Below are 24591 nucleotides of genomic sequence, written 5' to 3' on the forward strand. Positions count from 1 at the left end.
TGTTTCCCAACATTCCTTTCTATCCCACTCCAGTGTCTATTTTACAATAGTAGGCAAGGGAAACTAATATTCATAAGGCAGTCAAGGATTTTACTATTATTTACCCTCTTCAAGCTATACCTAGATCTCTGTATTGTATGATTTCTTGATTACTACTTCCATGAGTATTGATAGTGGATCCAAGCAAAATGAAGTCTTTGACAATTTCAATCTTTTCTACATTTCTTATGATGTTACTAATTTAGCTGTGAGGATTTTTGTTTTCTTTACAATGAAATGCAGCTCATAATGAAGGCTGTGGTCTTTGATCTTCAGTAAGTATTTTATGTCCTCTTGGCTTTGAACAAACAAGGTTGTGACATCTGCTTATCACAGAATGTTAATGAGTCTCCATCCAATCCTTATGTCACATTCTTCTACGTGAATCCAGCTTCTCAGATTTATTTGTTCAGTGTACAGATTGAATAAGTATGGTGAAAGAATAAAATCCTGGTGCACACCTTTCCTGATTTTAAACCATTTAAAGTCCTCTTGTTCTGCTTGAACTACGACCTCTTGATCTATGTACAGGTTTCTCATGAGCACAATTAAGTGTTCTGGAATATTCATTCTCTGCAATGTTGTCATCCATAGCTTGTCATGTTCAACGCTGTCAAAAGCTTTACATGGTCAATAAAGCACGGGTAAACACATCTTTTGAGTATTCTCTGCTTTCAGCCATGATCCACATGATGTCAGCAATGATATCCATGTCCTTGTCTGAATTTGGCTTGAACATCTGGCAGTTTCCAGTCAATGTATCATTGCATCCAATTTTGAATGATCTTTAGCAAAACTTCACATGCATGTGATATAAATGTTATTGTCTGACGATTTCCTCATTCTGTTGGGTCATTCCAACAGAATGAGCACAAATGTAGATCTCTTCCAGTCAGTTGGCCAGGTAGTTGTCATCCAAATTTCTTGGCAAAGATGAGTGAGTACCTCCTATGCTGTGTCAGTGTGTTGAAATATTTCAATTCATTTTCCATCAATTGCTCGAGACTTGTTCTTTGCTAATGTCTTCAGTGCACCTTGGACTTCTTCCTTCAGTCATATGCTATCTCTTGAAATGGTTGAACATCAAGCAATACTTTTTGGGACAGTGACTCCCTGTATTCCTTTCATCTTCTTTTGATGGTTTCTGCGTCATTCACTGTTTTGCCCATTGTTGTTGTTGCTAAGTGCCGTCGAGTGCTTCCTACTCATAATAACCCTATATACGGTTTCTGAGGAGTGGCTGGTGGTTCAAACTGACCTTGCAGTCCAGTGCATTAACTCACAGCACCACACCAGTACTCCATTTTGCCCATAGAATCTTCAATATTGCAAGTTGTAGCTTGAATGTTTTCTTCAGCTTTTTCAGCTTGAGAAATGCTGAGTGTGCTCTTCCCTTTTTATTTTCTAGCTCCAGGTTTTTGCACATTTCATTACAATACTTGACTTTGTCCTCTTGAGTTGCCCTTTGAAATTTTCTGTTCTGCTTTTCTACATCCTCATTTCTTCTATTCGCTTTCACATTTCTACACTGGAGAGCAAGTTTCAGAGTCTCTTCTGAGATCTATTTTGGTCTTTCCCTTCTTTTTTGTCTTCTTAATGACCTTTTGCTTTCTTACTGCATGATGTTCTTGATGTCATTCCAACTGCTCTTCGGTCATTAGTGTCTAATGCAGCAAATTTGTTCTTGAGATAATCTCTAAATTCAGGCGGGATATGTTCAAGGTCATTCTTTTGGTTCTCATGGACTTGTTTTTATTTTCTTCAACTTCAGCCTGATCTTGCCTATGAGCAATTAATGGTCTGTTCCACAGTCTGCCCTTGGTCTTGCTTTGACTAATAATATGAAGCTTTTCCACTATCTCTTCCCACAGAGATAGTCAGTTTGATTTCTGTGTATTCCATCTGGGAAATCCATGTGTGTAGTTGAATTTTCTGAGGTGGGAAATTTCCACTTGAAAGGACAAGTAGACCAGCCTGGAGCTGCTAGAAGAACAGAAGATACTTCTTGAAAGAAAGACCGGCAGGAAAAATACAAAACAATAATGACAGTCCGATTGACAAGAACAAGCAAGTTGTTCACCAGAGAGCCATCAGGGCAAGCGGTTGGGTCCCCTTAGGGCAAACCTCCTTCCATGACTGAGACTCAAGGGGAATACATGAGCAGGCATGTGATCTAGCTGGTGTGGAGTCCTGGTGTGGCGCTGTGGGATAATGCACTGGACTACAAGGCTGGCTTGAACTGCGAGGTCAGAGGTTCTAACTCGGAAACCCTATACAGGGTCACTATGGGTCGAAACCGACTCAACTGCACTTAACAACAACAACAGTCTTTATGGAAACAGACTGTTGAATCTTTCTCCCAGGGAGTCGTTGGTGGATTCAAACTGGCGACCTTTTAGATAGCAACCAAGTGCTTAACCACTGCACCACCAAAACTTCTTGTTGTTGTTAAGTGCTGTTGAGTCAGCTCCAACTTTTAGTAATCCTGTATAGAGTTTCTGAGGAGAGATTGATGGGTTTGAACCTCCAGCCTTGCAGTTCGCAGTCCAGTGCTTATCCTACAGTGCCACATCATGACTACTTTGTTGTTGTTAAGTGCTGTCAAGTCAGTTCCAACTCACAGTGACCCAGTATCAGGGTTCTGAGAAGCAGCTGGTGGGTTTGAACCACTGACTTTGTGGTCAGCAGTCCGGTGCTGATCCTACAGTGTCACACCAGGACTCCTTATAAAGTATATAAACTCAAGTGTAAACCCTTTGCTGCTGAGTTGATTCCAGCTCATGGCAATCCTGTAGGAGACAGTAGACCTGCCTGGGGTTTTACTGTAATCATTCCAAGGCTGTAATCTTTATGAAAGGAACCTTGGTGGCATAGTGGGTTAACTTTAGGTTGTTAACCTCAAAGTCAGTGGTTCAAACCCATCTACCTCTCTGTGGGAGAAGGATGAGGCTATCTGTTTCTGTAAAGATGTAGTCTTGGAAACCCTAGGAAGCAGATATACTCTGGCCTATATCGGGTGCTAAGGACCTCTTTAAAGCGTTACAGAAGAAAGATGTTACTTTGAGGACTAAGCTGCACCTTGCCCAAACCAGGGTATTTTCTTTCTTTTTTTTTGAACTTTTTTATTGTGAATTGAGTGAAGGTTTACATACAAGATATCAGATTTCCATTCAATAAATCATACACTTTGTGTCATTTCAATGATTGCAATCCCCTCCATGCAACGATTATCCCACTTATTCTCTGTGGTTCTTATTTCCATTCCACCCAACTTCCCATCCTTTCTCAACTTTGTACTTAGGTAAATGTTGTCCTTTTGATGTTGAATGATTGACCATTCCATGGTGAGCACACCTTACTAGTGTTGTTGTTCCCCATTATTTACCTATCTGCTGCTAGGCTGAAAACTGGTCCATGAGGGTGAGTCCCATTCCAGACCTGAAGGGTGGTTGAAGCTATACTCTTGAGTTCCTTCAGTCTTTTTCAGACCTGTAAGCGTGGTCTTTTTCTTTTTTCTTTTTTCTTTTTTTTTAATTTTGTTGCACATTTTCTACCACTCTATCCAGAACCTTCTAATATAAATATGATCCCTTTCAGAGCTGGGCACCATCTAGTTCTGGTCTCAGAGTCATGGTGACTGATGTTCACCTGCTTCATTGGTTAATTGGACTAACTGATATGATACCAAGTATCTTTAATTTCACTACTCTTCTTTCTTTAGCACGTGGAGAAACCAATTAGCTGCACCTTAGACAGCTGCTCATGAACTTTTAATATCCCAGACACTACTCACCAAAGTTGGATGTAGAACATTGTGTTGTGGACTATTTTACAAACCATGGTGTTTTCAATAGGAATCATAGGCATGTGGAATTTGGACAGTGAATAAGGAGAATTGTAGAAAATCAATGCATTTGAATTATGCTATTGGCAAAAAATATTGAAAATATCATGAACAAAAAACAAAGCTATCTTGAAAGAAGTATAACCATCTTTGTACAAAGATATTTGGTGAGACTTTGCCTCTTGTACTTTGGACATGCTATTAAGAGGGACCAGTCCCTGGAAAAGTACATCATGTTTGGTAAAAAAAAGAGGAATACCCCCAGTGGGATGGATTGACACTGTGGCAGCAATAATGGGCTCAAACATAGCAATGATTGTGAGGATGGCATAGGACTGGGCACTGTTTCATTCTGTTGTGTATAGGGTCGCTATGAGTCAGAACTGAACAACAAGTAAAAACAACAAATATATGACACTATGAATTGTAATAGATTTGATGGCAGTGGATTTGGTTTTAATCTTTACAGAAGAGAGACCGCCACATCTTTCTCCTGCAGATATACTGGTGGATTTGAACTACTGACTTTTTGGTTAGCAGCTGAGTGCTTAACCACTGGAATTCAAACAGGGAGATATATGTGACCAAAGACACCTAGATAAGGACACTCTCATACCTAGGATTAGTCCCTGCAGGCCAAAGAGTTAATGCACATCGCTCCTCAAAGTGCCCCTTGGAAGGTGGACTCCCCCAACCCCCACTGTAGTTATTGTAGCATACTGTAATAAAGCTGTTTTGTGCTGTAACAAATAGGCCAGACTCACAATAAACCCAATATTTAATTCTGGGCATGAGCATCTATCTGTAGAGTAAGAGACAATCTTTCTCTATGTCCAAATAGGAAAATAGAACCAAATAGTACTAAATAGTAAGGACAAGTTTTATTTATTTTGTTTCTAGCTTTATTTGCTTGCTCTTAACTTATGGCAAATGTCTAAAGGATATGCCTTAGAGAACCTATTGTTATTGTTACATGCCGTCGAGTTGATTCCGACTCACAGCGACCCTGTATAGGGTTTCTGAGGAGTGGCCAGTGAACTTGAATCACCAACCTTGCAGGTTGTGCAAAATCACCGACTTTGCAGTCTAGCGCATTAACCCACAGCGCCACCCCAGGACTCCTGTTTATGCAGTTAACCTCCTAAAATAATTTCTTTATACTTATAGGACTCTTCCCTTTGGAACATAGGGTTATATAAATGAACTCACTCTAATAAAGCCTTTCCAGGAAAAGTAGGCGATCTTTTTTACTGGGAAATCAATAGCCCATGATGAAGGCACAAAAGACCTCCCCTCTCTTTCTGTGGCCTCTCACCATCTGTTTTATTCTGAACTCAGGCTGATTAGTTGAGCCAAAGGATACTTAGTTATATTTGTGAAGCCAGAGTCAGAGAGACAAAGAGTGTCTGGACACAAGTGTATTTATGTAACTTTGAATGGATTTCATCTCGATCAAATTGTCCTGCTCTGAATTTGGTTGGCTTGCCAAGCTCCCTGCCTCCTGCCTAACCACTGAAGCCTTCTGTTTGGGAGCACATAGCCTTCTCTGTTTGCTCCTCTTCTTATCCTTCCAGCATTAGATGCCCTGTGGCCGGGAAAAGAAAGAACCAGTCTCCCAAGTTCATCAGTGGATCCTTTGAGAAGGAGGAAAGCAATAAAAGTCCAAGTGAATTTGGGAAAGAATCCCAAGCATCCATCCTGATGTTCCTTTCTGCTACTCAAACCACAGCAGGGGCCATTCTCTTTTCTACATTCCCATGTGAAATATGTTGGTCTTCCCACAAAAAATATGGAATGAAAGAGACATATGTATCACCTTTGTCATTATCATTTTATAAAGCCAGCATTCTGTTACCTGAAGCACTTGAAATGTTAGGAGTTTAAGGAACATTTCCCTGTTGTTGTTGTTGTTATTGTTAGGTGCCATCGAGTTGGTTCCAACCTATAGTGACCCTATGTATAACAGAATGAAACACCATCTGGTCCTGTCCCATCCTCACAATTGCTGCTACGCTTGAGCCCACTGCTATTGCCACTGTGCCAATCCATTTCATTGGGGATCTCCATCTTTTTCACTGACCCTCTCCACTTTACCCAGCATGATGTCCTTCTCTAGGAACTGCTTCCTCCTGATAATATGATCAAAATATGAGAAATAAATTCTGGCCATTTTGGCTTCTAAAGAGCTTTCTGGTTGGACACTCTTCCAACACAGATTTGTTTGTTCTTCTGGCAGTCCATGGTACCTTTAATATTCTTCTCCAATACATAATTCAAATGCATCAGTTCTTCTATCTCTTCAGAACTCACCTGCCTACCTCAACATTGTGGAGAATGAGTATTCCGGAACACTTAATTGTGCTCGTGACACCAAGAGGCAGTCATTCGAACAGAACAAGGAGACACTGAATGGCTTAAAATTAGGAAAGGTGTGCATCTCAACATAAAGAAGATAAATTGGAATAAGTAACATCATGATAAATGGAGAAAAGATTGAAGCTGTCAAAGACTTCATTTTGCTTGGATCCATTATCAACACGCATAGAAGCAGCAGTCAAGAAATCAAACAATGTATTGCATTTGGCAAATTTGCTACACAAAATCTCTTTAGAGTGTTCAAGGACAAAGATGTTAGTTTGAGGACTTAGGTGTGTCTGATCCAAGCCACATGTTTTCAGTAGCTTCTTATGCATGTGAAAGTTGGACAGTGAATAAGAAAGACCATAGAAGAATTGATGCATTTGAGCTATGGTGTTGGAGGACAATATTAAAAGTACCATGGACTATAGGAAGAACAAACCAATTTCTATTGGAAGAAGTACAGCTAGAATGCTCCTTAGAAGTCAGGGTGGTGAAACTTTGTCTCTAATACATTGGTCATGTTATCAGGAGAAGCACATCATACTAGGTAAAGTGGAGGGTCTGCAAAGAGGAAGCCCCTCTATGAGAAGGATTGGCAAGGGGCAGCAGCAATGGGCTGAAGCTTAGCAACAATTGTGAGGATGGTGTAGGACAGGGCTGTGGTTCATTCTTTGTGCAAAAGCTTGTTATGAGTCAGAACTAACTCGACGGCACTTAACAGCAACAACTTCACCTTAGCCATCAATCTGTCCCATGCTCAGGGCTCCAGCAGAGGTGATTATTCCTAGAAAGTACACCACCTCACCTGAAAGTAAGTCTATTAGCATCTTTCTTGCAAGATCTCCAGATGCTGTAGTTATCTGTTTTTTTTTTTGTATTCTTTTGTTTAAGTTTGTATTGTGAACTGAGAGATAGTTTACAAGGGAGAACATTGGTTTTACACTCATCGTTTCATTGCAGTGATTATCATGTCTTCTGTGCATCATCATTGCTTCTATTCCCTCTGTTGTTTTTTTTGGGGGGGGTGTAATGGGGGGAGGGATGTACTCAAAAACACCCAGGAATATATAAGAATTTAAACAACCAAAGAGCACAGTCTGCAAGCCTGCCTCCTGGCTGCCAGCCCTCAGTCTTTCTCTTTCCATAAGTCTAGAGTCCTCAGCTGCTCTCTCTCTCCATATCTTCATCTCTGTCTCCATCTCTAATGTTGCTGCTTCTCTGGATAGGGTCCCACATTCCACTCATGCTCCTCTCCCCCGATGGTCCTCTGTTTCTGGACTGCAAGATTAACTACTCCCCTGTTTTTGTTACAAAACTTCTACCTTTACAGTTGTGACAGTCACAATTAGTCATGATAACAATTACTCACTATTGAATCATAAGAATCTTGTCCCCATCTGTTTTCAGTGGGGACTCTTTTTTCCCCAACTAAACTCCCTCTTGAAACCTTGTAAGCCAGTGACTTCATGTCTTTATTGACCCCTCATTTTGGGTAGACAGTGTCTAAGTTGCCCGTTCCTATCTACTCTGTACACAAAGGGAATAGGATTGATCCTTGATGTGAAGACTCCTTTGCTGTCAGTTGGTTGGTATTTTGAGATACTACATAGATAATATAGGTCAAGTTCATCAAATTGTAGCAATTTACACTTATTTCCTTTATACAATTTTTTTTTTTTTTTAATCTTCCTCTGTCAAGTTCTGATTATCAAGCCATCGAGGCTAGGTCAAATGCAAGTTTGGGCATTCTTGTGCATCTCCCCTCATTTTATAGCAGTTGGATGCTTCACTCTCAACTCTAACCCTCCATGGCTATATCCTTGTCCATGAGCTCAGGAGTTCCCAGGTCTCACCACACTTCGGACCAACCAGCCCTTCCTCTTCTCGCTCTCATCTCCAGGTCAATGGGAGTCTATGGAAAGTGACTGAACTCAGCCCTTTTCTTCATTGCTGCCTTTCCCCCTCTTCTGCTCACCAGTAGACCAACGTGGTTTCCAGCAAGCTTACATGCTCATGTGTTCCATTTGAGTTTCTTTCTTGGAGGAGGGTTTGTCCTGAAGGGACTTGATTGCTTGCCTTGATGGCTCCCCAGTGAACAACTTGCTTGTTCTTGTAGTAGCCAATCATACTGCCATTTTTGTTTTGGATTTTTCCTGCTGCTCTTTCTTTCAAGAAGTATCTTCTGTTGCTCTAGATGTTCCAGGCTGGCCTGCTTGTCCTTTCTATTGGAAATGTACCACCTCAGAAGGTTCTGGATGGGGCTCAGGATTCCACCTAAGGTCCTATACACTGAAAAGGTTCCACAAGAAGCCTATTTCACTGGGCAAGTTCTAGAACCCCTTTCAGGTATTCCGATCAGTTATAGGCTCAAGATGGGCTTACAAGCTTTCTGTAATCATGTTCCCTGATATTTGTTTCTATCTCACTGAAGTGTCTATTTTACAACAATAGGCAAGGGGAACCAGTATTCATAAGACACTCAAGCATCCTAACATTATTTCCCCTCTTCAGACTATGACTCAATCTCTGTATCACAGAGCCCTGTTGTTCCAAGGTTGAGCATGCATTTACCTCTCTCTTATTTAGCCCATGGAAACCTGCCTCAGTGTTCCCCTATCTTCCAGATGCTGGAATTTAAAAGGAAGTTGAAATACTAAAGCTCTTTCAGTGGGAAAGGGGAAGTTGAATTATATCTACCTTGGAATTAAGATTATGTTTACTTGGAGTCATGGTATGGCACTGTAGGATAAGCACTGGACTGCTAACCACAAGGTTGGAAGCTCAAACCCACTAAGTGCTAGCTGGAAACCCTATACAGGATCGATGAGTCTGACCTGACCTTACGGCACTTAACAACAACAATGTAACTTGATTTAAAAATCACATTTGATGATGAAAATCATATCTGTTATTTTTCTTGTCTAAAAATTCCTTTCAGGCAATGACTTAAAAAAATTTGAGTAGGCATTACAATTTGGATGTTGTTATTGTGTGCTATCAAGCCAAGTCTCTTCCAACTCATAGTGACCACGTGTGACAGAATAGAACTGTCCTATAGGGTTTTCTTGGTTGAAGTCTGTATGGGAGCATATCACCAGGTTTTTCTCCCACAGAACTGCTGGGAGGATTAGAACTGCCAACCTTCCATTTAGCAGCTGAGCACTTAACCATTGTGCCATCAGGGCTCCTATAATTTGGTTAGTGTGGCAGCTATAGATATCGGTGCTTGAAGGGTGAGTGAATATGTAGAGTGGTTTGCTATGAGAAACGCTCTTTTGAGCATTTGTTAAGAGACGTGCTAACAAAAGGAGTTGATGAGATGATTTCATTCCATTCAGAATGTAAGAGGGAAGCCATGTCCCATCCTTTCTTTTTACACCCAATAAAATTCCTCTAGGTAACAAAATAAATATTTTTAGTAAAGTGATCTGCACAAGCGTCCCCTTTCCTTCTTGGCACACAGTATATCATGGTACTGTTGAGTTTTAGTGCAGTCTTTTCCACTTCTAACCATAAAAAACGGAATATTGTTATTGAGTGTGAGTATAAGTGATTACTTGAGGTACTGCAGTGAACTGAAAGCTATAATGATGAACACACTCAAGATTGGAGTGAGGGGTGTCACTACACTGGATAAGGACTTGGTATCAGATAATAAACAGAAGGGCTTCTATTCCCAAGTAAGATATATGTGCTTGGACTATATTTAATAATTGCTTTATTGAGCTATAATTCACATGCCATAAAATTCACTCTTTAGAAGTGTACAAATCAGTTGTTTTTAATATTTTTAGCATTGTTCAACCATTACTATGGTCTTATTTTAGACTATCATCATCACCCCCAAAAGAAATCCTCTAAGTGTTTGTTGTTGTTAAGTGCTGTAGAGTCGGTTCCGACCCATAGTTACCCTGCATAGGGTTTCCGAGAAGCGCCTGGTGAGGCTTGAAGTGCTGACCTTGCAGTTCAAATGACCTTACAGTCCAGCACATTAACCCACATGCCACACCAGAACTACATAAGTGTTTGTAGTCACTCCCTGTTCCACTTCCCTCTCACACCAGCCCCTGGACATCACTATCTACTTTCTGTTTCTATGAATTCTGCATATTCAGAAAATTTCATATGAATGGAATCATAAAATATGTGGTCTTTTGTTACTGTCTTCTTTTACTTAGTATAATATTTTCATGGCTTCTCCACGTGGTAGCATGTATCAGTACTTCATTCTTTTGATGACTGAATAGTGTTCCATTCTATGGATATGTCATATTTTTTTATCCGTTCATCTATTAATGGACATTTAGATTGTATCCACCATTTGGCTATTGTGAATAGTGCTGCTATTGACATTTGTGTACAAGGTATAGTGTGAACACCTGTTTTGGATTCTTAGGGTATATATCTAGAGGTGGAATTGCTGGTTCCTCTGGCATTTTAACTTGTGAAGGTTGGTTCAACTTTTATGTTGTTGTTGTTAAGTGCCATCGAGTCAGTACAGACTCATAGCGACCTTATGCTCAGCAGAATGAAACACTGCCCGTACCTGGGCCACCCTCACAGTTGAGCCCATTGATGCTGCTACTTTGTCAGTTCCTCTCACTGGGGGGTCTTCCTCTTTTTCTCTGACCCTCCACCTTACCAAACATGATATCCTTCTCCAGCAACTGCTCCCTCCTGAAAATATGTCCAAAGTATGAGAGACGAAGTTTGGCCATCCTGGCCTCCAAGGAGCACTCTGGCTGCACTTCTTGCAACAAAGATTTGTTAGTTCTTTTGGCAGCCCATGGTACTTTCAATATTCTCCTCCAACACCATAACTCAAAAGCATCAATTCTTCTATGGTCTTCCTTATTCACTGTCCAGCTTTTGCATGCATATGAGGTTATTGAAAATACCATGGCTTGGGTCAGGCGCACCTTAGTCCTTAAGCTGACATCTTTGCTCTTCAACACTTTTAAAAGATCTTGTGCAGCAGATTTGCCTAATGCAATACATTATTTGATTTCTTGACTGCTGCTTTCATGAGTGTTAATGGTTGATCCAAGAAGAATGAAGTCCTTGACAACTTCAATCTTTTCTCCGTTGATAAGAATGTTGTTTATTGGTTCAGTGGTGAGGATTTTTGTTTTCTTTACATTGAGATGTAATCCATACCAAAGGCTGTGCTCTTTGATATTCATCAGTAAATATTTTAAGTCCTCTTCACTTTCAGCAAGCAAGGTTGTATCATCTGCATATCGCAGGTTGTTAATGAGTCTTCCTCCAATCCTGATGCCAGGTTTTTCTTCATATAACCCAGCTTCTTGGATTATTTGCTCAGCATACAGGTTGAATAAGTATGGTGAAAGGATATAACCCTGTCGCACACCTTTCTTAATTTGAAACCATTCAGTGTTCCCATGTTCTGTTCGAACAACTGCCTCTTGGTCCATGTACAAAGGAAGAAGGAATGATGAACTACTTCCAAATATTGGTCACTGAAAACCTTATGAATAGCAGAGAAACAACTTTTATGGGAACTGCCAAATTGTTTTTCATAGTGACTGCACCATTTTACGAGTTGGGCTGCTAACCCAAGGTCAGCAGTTTGAAACTATCAGCTGTTTCATGGAAGAAAGATGAGGCTTTCTGCCCCTGTGAAGATTTGTAGCCTCGTAAAACCTTATGCAGGGTTGCTATGAGTTGGAACCAACTTCACAGCACATAACCAACCAATTAGCAATGTATGAGTGTTCCAAATTCTATATACTCTCACCAACACTTGCAATTTTTTGTTTTTTAGTACTAGCCATCCTAGTGGGTGTGAAGTGGTTTCTCATTGTGGTTTTAGTCTTCATTTCCCTAATGGCTAACGGTGTTGTGCATATTTTCATGCGTTTGTTGACTATTAGTGTATCTTCCTTGGAGAGACCTTTATTCAGATCCTTTGCTCATCTTTTAATTGGGTTGTTTGTCTTTTTGTTATTGAATTGTAAGAGTTCTTATCATTTCTTGCCTTCTGTTTCCTTTGGATTTAGTTTGCTCTTTTCTAATTTCTTAGGGTGGAAAATTAAGCTAGTGATTTGAGATTTTTTTTTTTTTTTTTAACATATGTGACAGGGCCTCAAAACATCATGGAAAAAATGGAATTAAAAGATAATAAATAAATAAAAAAATAGAATTTTTTCCTGAACTTTTTGAAGTCCCCTTGTATAGGCATTTATAGTAGTAGTTTTCCCTATCTAGCTTTTACTACATCTCATAAGTTTTTCTATGTTATGTTTTTATTTGCACGCATCTAAAAATATTTTCTGATTGTCTTTGTTGTACTTGGTCTTATAGTAGGGAGGTAACATTTCTGGTCCTCTAAGTCCCTGGATTTACACTTTTGGAGAGTAGTTCTTGATGAAGAGAGAAAATGAAAGTAGACACAGGTAGCGGGGGAGGAGGATGTTCCAGTTTAATCCTTAGCTTTTCCAACATAACCCTAAATCTTGTGACCTGTGTCCTTCTTAACCTGTGGTTCTCAACTGGGAGTGATTTTGCCACTAGGTAACATTTGACAATGTTTGAAAACCTTTTTGATCCCAATTGTATGTGTGTGTGTGTAAGTGCTATCATCATCTACTGAGTAGAGGTTAAGAACGATGTGAAACTTCCTACAGTGTCCAGAACAGCCCTCAGCCACCAAGAATGATCTGGTCTGGAAGTGTCAACAGTACTTCCATTGAGGGAACCCTTTTTTAACCTTTTACATTGGTGGGAGGGACTGTTTTCTGCTCATCCAACACCTACCTGTACAGTGTCTCACTCCCTCACAATGGCCTTGAGGTAGGTGTAAGGTCACAATCTGAGATGAGGTGAGCAAAACTTGAAAAGTGAAGCCACCTGTCAGTTGGCAACAGAGCCAGGACCACCACTTTCCAGGCCTGCTGTTTCCCAGAAAATCCACAGCTACCTGGGTCTTCCACCTACTCTGGCCATTCCACCTTTCCCAAATAGACCATCGTGCATTGTCTTGTGAGTAGATGGTTGACTTCTTGGCAGGCATGCAGGAGCTATTTGTTAAACTGGCTTTATGGGCTTCTTTTCACTAAGAATGCTTCACGCTGTTCTTATCCCTGTCCAATGACCCCTCTTTAGTTACAGCAGAAGCTCCTTGTGGGTGGCACAGTGATTGGCACAGAATAGGTGCTCAGTAAATTTCTGTTTAATGAATGGGAAGAAATGAAAGGAAATACACCAATATACTGACTTACTTGTCTCTGGGAGCTTAGAATGAAGGTTGCACCTGCCTCAAGAAGAAGCAGGGAAATGGGGCGACACTCTAGGACTGACATGAGAAATGAAATTGTGGATCTATACTTTTGTTCTTTTACCTATAGGATTTTAATTCTGTTATTAGTTATCATCTTGAAAATTAGTATTGCTTCTGTTAAATTCGTCACATCTCAGCCTCCTTTTCTATTTTAATTGCTCATGCTAGCACTCTTTAACCCTTATTTAAATATCAGTTTTAACCTGGCTAAAAAAATCCAGAGTCTTAGCATTTTGTTCCCTAAAGTTTTCTTCAAAAACATACTTTAAACAAAAATCTTTTCTTATGTTTGATAATACAATTTTTGTTAAATTATCCTGTCATTGTATCTTAAAATAATTAATTGGCCTTAATTTTCCCATCTATAAAATGGGATTAATGAACCTTTGTTAGCCAACTGAGACCTTTCCTGAAGATAAAATGATTTAAAGTTCAAGAAAACAGTTTGAATACCACTGTGTAATTGGAAAAGGACCTCTAGTTAGTAGATAGCTCTGAAAATTTGAGTTCATATGATTTATTAAGTAACAAGCAGTTCCATGATATTGCTAAAATCAGTTTGTTTGAAACAAAGTGCATTCAAATTTTTGTGCTCCTTATTTATAGCTTTGTTTATAGTTTCTAGTCTAAGCAAAGAAAAAACATTTTTAAAAAAAGTAATTTGTTAAAAGAAAAAAGAAACTACTTTTGAAGCTCAACTTATTTGGTCCCGTGGATTCTCCTGATGATCATAATTCGACCTTTGTTTCTCTGCAGGTGTTACAGAACATCTTGGACACTGAAAAAGAGTACGCTAAAGAACTCCAGTCTCTTCTTGTTACTTACTTAAGACCCCTGCAGTCCAATAACAAGTAAGACTTATATTTAAAACCTCTTGCTAAAAATAGAAAGATGATGTCAGCATATGGTATCATCACTCTTATGTCACTGAATAATTGATTTTGCCCTTTAGAAGAATTTCTACAGATTAGTTTGCCAAGAACATGGTCAGGGCCACAGAACATCTGAAAGATGCTGCTATGGGAGAACTTGATTCTCTCTCTCTCTTTGGGGAGGGATGGGCAGATCTGCATTTCTGCCCGTTACAACTTTTCTCATGTCCAGTCTTAAAGTGATGTATATGGTTGTACCTTAACTATAGAAGAACTCCCTGGTGTTTTTATCCTGAAAGTACATAAACTGGGAATTATGTTGACTTGACCCTTTGCTCATCAGAGTAGAGCCTCTTTCCTATGCTCTGAGAGTGGAAAGAGTGTGGCATTTTGTGTGTTTTCAGAAGAGCAATCAAAGCCAACATTTCACCCAGAGAAAGGTGAAGGATAAAGGTTTTTTAAAAACAAAAACACCAAAATATTCAAAGCTGTCCGAATCTTTGAAATTCGAAGTGATTATTTAAGACCTGAATCGAAAACTCAGTTTTCACAAAGAAAAATATCGACCGTTCATTTCGTGTGTGTGCAGCATATATTTAACAGCTAGTTGCAAACTGCATTTAAAACAAAAACAAACTAATTGATTAAACTTCACTAAAGATTTGACTGGAATCAAATATAAAGTTTAGCAGCTGGCCCATAAAATGGAGGACAAAAGCCTTAGGAAGAATTGAATTCTGTGAGACAGTTGCCTCAGCTACCAACTTCAGGCTTAAATAAGTTTAAGGTATTTTACAGTATCCCTTTTTATCTAAATCTGAGGCATTGTTGTTGTTATGTGCCCTTGAGTTGGTTTCAACCCATAGTAATCCTATGTACAAAGGCACAATTGCTGCTATGCTTGAGCCCACTTAGGCATCATGTCTTGCTGAATTTCCTGTTTCATAATTTTCATAGTTGTGTGGAAATCTTAAACCAGTTGCTGTCAAGTCAACTACTACTCATGGCGATCTCATGAGTGTCCATAGAGTTTCAATGGCTGGTTTTTCAGAAGGACATTGCCGGACCTTTCTTCTGAGGCATCTGTTGTTGTTAGGTGCCATTGAGTAGATTCCAACGTACAGTGACAAAGTGTAAAATAGAACACTGTCCGATCCTGTGCCATCCTCACAATCATTGTCGTGTTTGAGCCCATTGCTGCTGCCACTGTGTCAATCCATCTCATTAGGGGTCTTCATCTTTTTCATTGATCCTCTGCTTTTCCAAGCATGACATTCTTCTCCAGGGACTGGTTCCTCCTGACAATATGTCCCAAATATGAACGGCATCTGTGTGTGGACTTAAATCTGCAACCCTTCTGCTAGTAGCCTTGTGTGTTAACCCTCTGCACCATTGAAAACTCTATGGCACACAGTTCTCCTCTGACACCCATAGGATCACTATGACTTGAAATTGACTCCACAGCAACTAGAAACTGGAATGAGAATCTTGGGGCAATGGTAGAATTCCATGCAGGAGATCAGATTTGATCCTGGCCAAGGCACTTCATGTGTAGCCACCAGCCATCTGGCAGTGGAGGCTCCCTGTTTAGCTGTGTGACACTAAACAGGTGTCAGTGGAGCTTCTGACTTCGTCTAGTCAGACTACAGAGAAAGGCCTGGTAATCTATTTCCAAAAGCCAGATTGGATCACAGTGCAGCATTTCGTTCCATTCTACATAGATAGGGTCGTGATAAGTTGGGGGTGACTTGATGGGAGTTAACAAGATGGAGTCCTGATGTGGGCCTATAGGATAAGCACTCGACTGCAAGGTCACTTGGAAGTGCAAGGTCGGTAGTTCAAACTCACCAGTTGCTCCTCAGACACCCTATACAGGGTCCCTATGAGTCAAAACCAACTTGACGGCACTTGACAACCAACACCAACCAACAACATTGGAATCTTACTTCAGTAGAAACGAATTTTGTATTTCTGTGTTGAAAGAGTTTACACATAGTCAACAAGGAAGTGTGTTGTGTTGTTATTATTTGAAATACAAAGAGATTTTTGAGTCATAGTTCATAGAGCTGATTGAGAGTATAACCCCATTGAAGAGATAAGAAAACAGAAGTCCCGGGAGGTTTTGTGCTCATCACACTGTCAGTGGCTAGACTGGCTTCACTGTGTCTCCTGCCACCAAGTGAAATGTGTCTTCTTTTTTCCTGGAGGTGACAAGGCAGAGAAGGAGGAGAGTAACACTGGGAGGGGATATATAGTGAGATTTCCGATGGAGCAGTGGCCCATGAGCAATCTAGAAACAGTAAGGGAAAAGGAAATACCAAATCCTAGGTAGAGGTGGTGAGAGCCCTGAGCCAGACCTGCAATTCTTCCTAAATCCATTCTCAATGTTCTGACTACCTTGCAGGCCCCAATGTGATTTGAGCAAACCACACAGTTTTTTGCCTGATCTGGAAGAGACTAAGTAAACCCCCTAGTCAAAGATTCTTGATGCTGTGAGAAAACAACAGCCAGGACTGCTGGAAGTTTTGCTTTTGATACCTGAAGTAGGGGGTTTCCAGCTTATGGTTCAGAAGGCCTTCCTGATAGTATTTATTTGGGTCTTATAATAAAAGTTACCTTCTTGGAATTATTCCCTTTATAATAGTTTTATTATATTATTATTATCATTATTAAGGAGAAAGAACATGTGGCAGACACTGACCCTTTAAACAAATCTTTAGAAAATTTCCCTCACAAAAAGTGGTTAAGAGAGACTATGGACTATATCAGTTCAAATCCGGGCATTGCCATTCACTGACTTTGTGACTTTGGGTGATTTGCTTAACCTCTCAGTACTTGGGTTTCCTTACCTGTAAAATGGAGATAGCAATAAAATGGAGGCGCAGTCGCTGGAGAAGGATATCATGTTTGGTAAGGTGGAAAATCAGAGAAAAAGAGGAAGACCCCCAACAAGATGGATTGGCCAAGTGGCTGCATCGATAGACTCAAGTGTGGCAACAGTAGTGAGGTTGGCCCAGGATTGGGCAGTGTTTCGTTCTGCTGTGCATAAGGTCGCTATGGGTTGGTATCGACTTGATGGCACCTAACAACAACAACAAAGTTATTGTGAAGTTAAAATGAGTGATTATTTGTAAAATGCCTGCATCAGTGTAAGCCCTATGAATGGTGACTCTTGTTATCACTTATTGTGTGATAGGGAAACAATGGCTGAGGGCATTCTCAGTATGGAGGCTTGGGATAAAATTGTTCAGTTTACATTGATTTGACTCCATTCTGCTCCAATAATAATAATAATACAAAAATGAATACAATTTTCTGCCTTTCTACTTCCTCTCTTAAAGAAATTCCTTTAATTGATTTATAAGCATTTTAGTTTAGGAGAAACTTGATTCCCCCCCCCTTTTATATTAATATATAAGGAGCTCTGGTAGCGTAGTGGTTATGAGTAGGGCTGCTAACCTCAAGGTCAGCAGTTTGAAACTACCAGCCCTTCCGTGGGAGAAAGATGAGGCTTTCTGTTCCTGTAAAGATTTACAGCCTTGGAAACCATATGCAGGGTTGCTATGAGTCGGAACCAACTCCATAGCACACCACCATCGCTACCACCATATTAGTATATGGATCCCCGGTGTGGCACCATAGGATAAGCATTCAACCACAAGGTCTGTTTGAACTGCAAGGTTGGCAGTTCAAACTCACCAGCCACTCCTTGAAAACCCTATACAAGGTTGTTATGAGTCAGAACTGTCTCAAAGGTGCTTAACAACAGAAATAACACTAATATTAGTATATATAATGTTTCTCAATGACCTTCTCAGTTATCAAGAGGAAGTTAGTCAAAAGCTTTTTTACTTAATTTTCAAGTATAATTTTTTTTTTTTAATCTATCTTGATACTTAGGTATTAAGCAATTGCTATTCATTGCAGTAAGGTCCCTGGGTGGCACAAACCTAAAGGTTGGTGGTTCACACTACCCAACAGTGCTGTGGATTAAAGACTTGGTTATCTGCCCTATGGCACAGTTGACCTCTGTAGTACATGAGGCTGTCATGAGTTGGCATTGACTCAATGATAATGAGGTTTGGTTTGGTATTTATATAGTTTATAAAACCCCTAGATGTCCCATACAACCCACTCATTTTCTTAGGCTCATTCTTATTATTGTTGCTGTTGTTCAGTGCCATTTAGTCAGTTCTGACTCATAGCAACAGGATTGACTGGTGGATATGAACTGATGACCTTGCAGTTCAAACTGACCTTGAGGTCCAGTGCTTATCCTATTACGCCACACCAGGACTTATTATAGGAAAAAGTAAAACAAATAAAAGAAAATTAAGAAAGTTGCCTAAGACCACAAAATAGATATAAATGTTAAAATGTAAGGATTGCTTCCCTTTCCCATTTTCCAGAAGTTAGCCAACTGTTAGCTAACTGGACTAGAGGTAGATAACTAGAATCGTCCTCAAACACTGTTCATAGAGACTAGATTTTTTTTTTTTTTTTTTTACAGTCTGAGTACTGTGGAGTTTACATCTTTATTGGGAAACTTTGAAGAAATATGCACATTTCAACAGACACTCTGCCAAGCCTTGGAAGACTGTTCCAAGTAAGTGTTCCATTTTGCTATTAGGGTAACCAGAAACATTTTTGTTGTTGTTGTTGTCTTTTAGGCCACTGTCTTAAGCAATGACATTTGACAGAAATGTACTTGTTATATGGTTGCTACATTGTCCAAGAACAAAGTCACAATACAGAGAAAATGCACTAGGTGGTGGTGGCCACAGTGTCAAAGCACTAGTCATATATCAGGGTTCTACATCCAGTAATTTCTAACATCATTGAAAAATCATGTTTTTTTTCTTCTGGTCAATATGAGAGACACACAAAATCTTAATTGATCACGGAGGCCATCTTTGACATTGGCTAGGTACATTGTAAATTATTGGAAAAAGCCATTCAGATTAATCATTCTGTTTCATAAGCTTGTTATTCTCTTATTAATTATTCCTTACATCATGTCTATTATAGTTAAAATACATAGAAAGTATAGGAAGGGAAAACATACCTTTCTGCCAACCATATCACACATTTGTAGCTAACTAGATTGTTGAGGTGTGTACATATATCCTAGAGAGTGAACTACAATGATCATCAAAAAGTATATTTTTATAGAAAAATTAATTCTCCAAGATGATTATCTTGGGAAAGTTGGTCACTTTCATTATCTATAGGGAAATGGAGGTTTCTTGAGCCTTGAGGGGTACAAGTGGATGTCCAGGGAGAAAGGGGGAGAAAATCCATACTGAATGATACTTTAGAGTCACTTCACATGCTGAGAGGGATCTAGATTATTAATCTCAACTTGTGTTCAAGTGAGAAAGGTAGTTTGTGACTAGAATTCCATTTTGTAGATAAACACATAGAAAAAAAGTCCAAGGAATATGCCAAACTTGTTATGATAGCTATCTCTGAGTGGTGGGATTCTAAGTGATAGTTTTTTCTTCTTTCTTGTGCTTAAAAAAATTTTTTTTACAATGAAAATGAGTCATTTTTAATTTAAAGAAGCAAATAAAAACAAAGCCAAAAAAGCCTTGAAGCTATCCTTGCTAGCAACTACCAAGCCATCAAGACGCCTTGTGACGTGCCCTTTTTTAAAAAGTCAAGAATATTTTCAGTGCACATAGCTAAATTTGAATATAAAAATCTGAAACAAAACAAAACAGAACAACTCTGCCTACTAAGTCAAAAATAGTTTCTGACCCTACCTATGCTTGGTGACCAGTTTCCAGCAGTGTTCAAAACCTTGAATTTTCTTGACAAAATAGTTTTTACAGTTTCTCTTTGAAATTTGGCAAATAATTCAAATTATTTTTATGTTACCAAGTTTACCCTTTGTTTCTTATTTTATGTTCTGTGTTTTATTTGTTTTCCATGCAGATTTCCTGAAAACCAACACAAAATAGGAGGTTGTCTCCTGAACCTCATGCCTCATTTTAAATCCATGTACCTGGCTTACTGTGCAAATCATCCTTCAGCAGTAAACGTACTCACAAAGCACAGGTAAATCATAAACATTTCCCTAGTTCTACTACTTCACATTCAGGCCCTTTCTTAGTACCACCTCATTTGGATATCCAAGGCTTTTGATTATTCCTATTCAAGAATTCATTAATTGTTGCATAGGTACTTGGTTCATTAATCCAACAAATAATCTGTTGAATATCTACTTTGTGTCGGGTCCTATGCTAGCTCACGAGGATAGAGTAATGAGCAAAGAAGACAAGTTCCCGTCTCTCATAGAAGGAAATATAGAGATGAAATAAAATGCTCTAGACTTGTTGCGCTTGCTACAAAACGGCAAGATGTGAGACTGCAATGGGTTATGCGCCTTGTCGGAGTGGGCCAGTGGAAAATCTTTCTTGAAGTGAAACTTTATTTAAAGGCAATGGCTTAACATCGCCCCTATTCCCAGTGACTATTGGGTCTGAATTGCTAAAAATAATTCACCTGCATTGTTCATGTCTTTCCAGTGGTTGTTGTTTTAATCTCGTAGAGGGTCATGACTGATATTCGTAGGGAAAGGGGAAAGAAAGTTAAACTTACTATGAACTATCTGCTACTTTAAGTAAAAAGCTCAAATAATACTTTGTCTTCTAAATTTTATTTTGCTGTTGTTCCTGAGAATATATACAGCAAAGTATACACCAGTTCAATTGTTTGTATGTGGACTCATGTTCTTTGAGTTGTACAACCACCCTCATCTTCCTTCTCTGAGTTGTTCTTTCCACATGAACATAAACTCACTGCACCCTAAAGTCCCTATCTAATCCTTTTAGTTGCTATTGCCTGGTGTTTGTTTTTTAAACTTTTTACTGTGAATTGAGTGAAGGTTTACAGAACAGATCATCAGTCCCACATTCAAAAAACCATACACTTAGTGTCATTACAGTGATTGCAATCCCTTCTATGGACCATCAGTTAACAGTTGTTGTTGTTAAGTGCTGTCGAGTTGATTCTGGCCCATAGCGACCCTGTACGGGGTTTCTGAGGCTGTAAATCTTTACGGGAGCAGAATGTATCATCTTTCTCCTGCCGAACAGCTAGTAGTTTCGAACTGCTGACCTTAAGGTTCATAGCCCGATTCGTAACCACTACGCTACCAGAGCTCTGGTATTGGCCTCTATTCACTTGAACTCTTGCACTCCTCCCTGTGTCTCCCACGACCTCCATCTTTCCTGTGCCGACCTCCATCTTGTTGTATATTGCTTGCGCATCAACCAAATTAACATGGGTCAATTTGTGTCAGTGTGATATTATATAGATCTTAAAAGAGCATAATGCTCAAGGAAGACTTTTTTTTTTTAACTAGTTAAGCCAAATAATTGTTTCATTTTACGAAGACTTCAGGGACTATTTTTGGTTTAAAATTTAAAAATGATCTCAATGCAATAGATTCAAAGGTCCGTCTACCCTCCATGACTCCAGAAAGTCCAGAAGAATTTGAAATTCTGGTCAACAACATTTTCCCTCTTTTGATTAGGATTTTTTGATCAAAATGTTCAGTAGTGGTGGCCAGGCACCATCCAGTTTATTCGTCTCATGGTTCATGGAGACAATTATCCACAAATTCTACATTTTCCTCCTATTCCTGACTCCTTCATCTGGTGCTCCAGGTTAATAGAGACCAATTTTTGTGTCTTGGATGGTCTCTTGCAAGTTCTTAAGACCACGTGTACTGCACAACAAATTAAGAGGTAGAACAGAAACACTAAACATGCTACTAGGCCAAGTAACTGGGATTTCACATGAAATCATGATCCTAAACCTCCAAACAAAGAAACCAAATCCCTGGAGACTTGAGCAGCCTTAGCAGCTACTCTGTTGGCTGTTGTTGTTGTTATAAGTATACCTATCACATAACGTTTGCATAGTCAACCTTATACAGGTGTGCAACTTATTGACAGCAATTACAATAATTGATTGTGCAACCTTATCCTTAATCAATGCAATTTTCCCATTTCCAGTAGCCCTCTTTCCCCCGCTCCCTTCCACTTCGGATACTCACTAATAAACTTTGATTTCTATACATTTGCCTTTTCTTATTATGTAAGTGAGTATTAGTGTTTGTCCTTTGTGATTGTCTTATTTCACTTAGTATAATGTCTTCATTATACTAAGAGCTCTGGTAGTGTAGTGGTTATGAGATGGGCTGCTAACCTCAAGGTCAGCAGTTCTATACTACCAGCAGCTCCGTGGGAGAAAGAAGAGACTTTCTGCTCCCGTAAAGATTTACAGCCTCGGAAACCCTGTACAGGGTCGCTATGGTTCAGAAATGACTCAATGGCACTTAACAAAACACAAAATGTCTTCAAGCTCCATCCATATTGCAGCAAGACTTCATTTCTCCTACTAGCTAAGTAGTATTCCATTGTATATGCATATTACCATATTTTGTTTATTCATTCATCTTCTGATGGGCATTTAAGATGCTCCCATTTTTTGGCTATTGTGAATAGTGCTTCAATGAACATTGGTGTACAAGTTTCTGCTTGAGGCTCTGGTTTGAAGTCTTTTGGATACATACCTAGGAGTGGACTTCTTGGTCCTATGGTAGTTCTATTTTCAGTTTTTTGAGAAACCGCTACACTGTTTTCCACATTGACTGCATGATTTTGCATTCCCAATAGCAAAGGATAAGGGTTCCAATTTCTCCACATCCTCCACAACATTAGTTATTTTCTGTTGTTTGTTTGTTTATTTATTTATATCTTAACCATCCTAGTTGGAGTGAAATGATATCTCATTGTGGTTTTTATTTACATGTTTCTGATGACTTTTTATGTGTTTGGTGGCAATTTGAATGTCCTTTTTGCTGAAATATCTATTCAAGTCCTTTCTTCATTTTATGATTGGGCTATTTGACTTTTTGTTATTAAACTGTAGATATTACATACATACATATATATATATGGTGGTGGTTGTGTGCTGTTATTAGAATCTTGTCAGATATATGATTTCTAAAGATACTATCCCAGTTGGTAGCTCACTTTATTGGATAGGTCTTCTGATGTGCAAAGCTTTAAATATTTATGATATCCCATTTCTTTATTTTGCTTTTGGCTGTTAGTGCTTTTGTAATTATATTAGGTAAGCCATTATTGAAAGCTAAGCCTGACAAGGATGCCCCTGTTTATTTTAAGAATTTTATGGTGTTAGTTTGTGCATGTAGGTCCTAAATCCATTTTGAATTTGCTTTTGTGTATGGTGTGAGGTAAGGATTCTGTTTCATTTTTGTTCATGTGGAAACTCAATTTTCCCAGCACCATTTATTGAAGAGGGAGCCCTGGTGGTGCTGTAGGACAAGCACAGGACTGCTAACTACAAGGTCAACAACAGTGTAAACCCACTAACTTCTCTGTGGGAGAAAGATGAGTCTTTCTGCTCCCATAAATATGTACAGCCTAGGATCCTATACAGGGTCGTTATGTGTTAGAATGGACTTGGTGGCAGTGGGTTTGGTGATTTATTAAAGAGACTCCTTTTCTCCTTTGAAAGGACTTAGCACCCTTGTTAAAAAAAAAAAAAAAATTGACTGTAAGATGTATAGGTTTATTTCTGAACCTTCAATTCTAGTCCATTGGTCTCTTTTTCTGTTGTTGTTATACCAGTACCAGACTGTTTTGATTACTCTAGCTTTATAGTATGTTTTAAAATCAGTAAGTGTGAGTACTCTTACTTTGGTATTCTCCTTCAACATTGTTTCAGCTATTTGGTGCCTCTTGCCATTTCATCTAAAGTTGAGAATTGATTTACTCTATTTTTGTAAAGAAGGCTGTTGGAATTTTGATGGAGATTGCATTGAATTTATAGATGGCTTTGGATAGAATTGACAACTTAACAATGTGGAGCCTTCCAATCCATGAACATGGAACATCTTTCCTTTTATTGAAGTCATCTTTAATTTCTTTCAGCAGTATTTATAGTTTCCATTAAGTCCTTTATGTCCCAGATTAGATTTTTTCTCTTGGTGTTTTATTCTTTTAGATGGTATTATAAATGGAATTATTTTCCTAATTTCCTTTTCAGAGTTCTCATTGCTGACATATAGAAATACACCTGAGTTTTGTTTGTTGTCTTTGTACCCTGTTGTTGATGTTGTTAGATGCCATTGGGTC

At 39.1% G+C, this 24591-nt stretch overlaps 1 protein-coding gene across 1 annotated transcript in view; it reads left to right on the forward strand.

Moving 5' to 3' along the window:
* The window catches only part of ARHGEF6 (Rac/Cdc42 guanine nucleotide exchange factor (GEF) 6), a 160960-nt gene that overhangs the window by 87013 nt on the left and 49356 nt on the right, over positions 1 to 24591 (forward strand). Inside the window, exons 7-9 of the mRNA XM_006874704.1 lie at positions 14301 to 14395; positions 18927 to 19022; positions 20354 to 20476. Of these exons, the coding sequence (XP_006874766.1) occupies positions 14301 to 14395; positions 18927 to 19022; positions 20354 to 20476 (314 nt within the window). The remainder of the gene's footprint in view (positions 1 to 14300; positions 14396 to 18926; positions 19023 to 20353; positions 20477 to 24591) is intronic.

This window comes from Chrysochloris asiatica, unplaced genomic scaffold (genome assembly GCF_000296735.1).
Source record: "Chrysochloris asiatica unplaced genomic scaffold, ChrAsi1.0 scaffold00295, whole genome shotgun sequence".
In the NCBI taxonomy this organism is placed as follows: Eukaryota; Metazoa; Chordata; class Mammalia; order Afrosoricida; family Chrysochloridae; genus Chrysochloris; species Chrysochloris asiatica.